This window comes from Corvus brachyrhynchos, unplaced genomic scaffold (assembly GCF_000691975.1).
Source record: "Corvus brachyrhynchos isolate BGI_N302 unplaced genomic scaffold, ASM69197v1 scaffold245, whole genome shotgun sequence".
Lineage (NCBI taxonomy): Eukaryota > Metazoa > Chordata > Aves > Passeriformes > Corvidae > Corvus > Corvus brachyrhynchos.
Window position 1 is genome coordinate 6954864 of NW_008238988.1, and position 1608 is coordinate 6956471.

At 53.5% G+C, this 1608-nt stretch overlaps 1 protein-coding gene across 1 annotated transcript in view; it reads left to right on the forward strand.

The window, feature by feature from the left end:
• The window catches only part of MIS18BP1 (MIS18 binding protein 1), a 13361-nt gene extending 12056 nt beyond the window's left edge, over positions 1 to 1305 (forward strand). The window contains exons 14-16 of the mRNA XM_017738812.1: positions 1 to 83; positions 635 to 677; positions 810 to 1305. The exon at positions 1 to 83 is cut by the window's left edge and continues 1 nt beyond it. Of these exons, the coding sequence (XP_017594301.1) occupies positions 1 to 83; positions 635 to 677; positions 810 to 904 (221 nt within the window). The 3' untranslated portion in view covers positions 905 to 1305. The remainder of the gene's footprint in view (positions 84 to 634; positions 678 to 809) is intronic.
• Positions 1306 to 1608: the final 303 nt, after the last annotated feature.

Sequence of the window (1608 nt, forward strand, 5' to 3'; positions counted from 1 at the left end):
ATGCCTACGACCGGCACGTGTTCCGCATGCAGAAGAACACGCAGGGCAGCAGAGGCACCTGGGACAAGGTCAAGAAGAAGTCGGTAATGCTGCTCTCCTTGGATGCTGCCCACTTGCACCTGAGCCAGGCACAGCTTGGCCAGAGGAGACAGAATCCCGGGATCAGAGCCCCTGTGTGCCTGGGATGGAAAACAGGAACCCTCCCTGGGTTTGGTATCTGCTGCCATGGAGAGAAGTTCCTTCACTGGAAGGGGGAGCTCTTTAATGTCAGGATTTGTAATTCCATGACCTTTAGGTTCCTGTTAAAGTCTTCTGAATGGTGGGAAAAGGAACAGTAATCACAGAGCCATAGAATATCCTGAGGTCCCCATAGGGCCCACAAGGATCATCCAGTCCAACTCCCAATAAGGACCATAACAACGGTGACCTTGTGTCCCAGTCCCTGAATTTAGGTATCCATTCCTCCACGCTCCCAGGCTCTGTGGTTCCTCTGGCTTTGCCATAAAACCCTGTGATCCTGGGAGCAGAAATACAGCTTGTGCCTGTGCTCAGGGAAAGCAGTTGTGGAATTCTGGGAAATGGGGACCCTGACCCGGTGCTGGCCCTGGCTGAGCCTCTCTCCTCCCTCCCTCAGGCTGGAGCTGCGTTCGGGACGCCGGCTTCCCGCAGAATCAAGAGTGAGTATTCCCAGCTCCTTCCCTTCCCTCACCATCACCACCAGCTGTGTCCCATCAGCCCTTTGCTCTCTGAACCTTCTCGGCCCCTTTTTCCCACTGGGGCCCCCCTGCTAATCCCTGTTTTTATTGCAGGAGTGATCCCAGCCCCGGTGCTGGGGAAGCTCTTCACAGCTGAGACTCCAGACTCGTCCAACGAGGAGCAGGAGGATTCCTACTTTTCCATGTGATGGACTTTGTGGCTGTGTTGTTCAGCACTTACTTGCCCCTCGGGGAGGGAATGCTGGAATGATGAGCTCAGTTTGGGAAAGCCGCCCCACCCTGGTTTTATGTGTTTTAACCCCGTTCCCCCCTGCCAGCAGTGCTTGGCTGTCCCACGTGTCAGAGTGGCACCTCCTTGTCCAAGCACCTCCCCTCCATGTCCCGTTCCTCCTGGGAAGGAGAAATGTGCATGGACACCAATCACTGCCAAGTTTTCATTCATTTTAAGCTAAAATATCTTTTGGGACGTGGCTGTAAAATAAATTCAGGTGCGGTCTGGAAGGAACTGCAACTGCTTTTTAATTTGTTCTAGGGAGAACTTGGATTTTTACATTTCTTTAATGTAATAAACAACGATGAGCTTTTTTTACTCACAGATTACTCAGAGTTGTTGTGGGGCAGCAGAATCCAGGAGCTGTCCAGCTTGGAATGGGGCCTGCAAGGCTTCATCCTCTTGGTTTGGAATCATGGAATGGTTTGGATGGGAAAGGACCTTAAATCCCAGCCAGTGCCAGCCCTGCCCTGGCAGGGACACCTCCCACTGTCCCAGGCTGCTCCCAGCCCCAATGTCCAGCCTGGCCTTGGGCACTGCCAGGGGCTGAGGTTGACATTTCACCCACCAGTTTGGATCAGTGCAGAGGCTGGCATGGGGAGGGGCCCAAGGAAAAGAGAC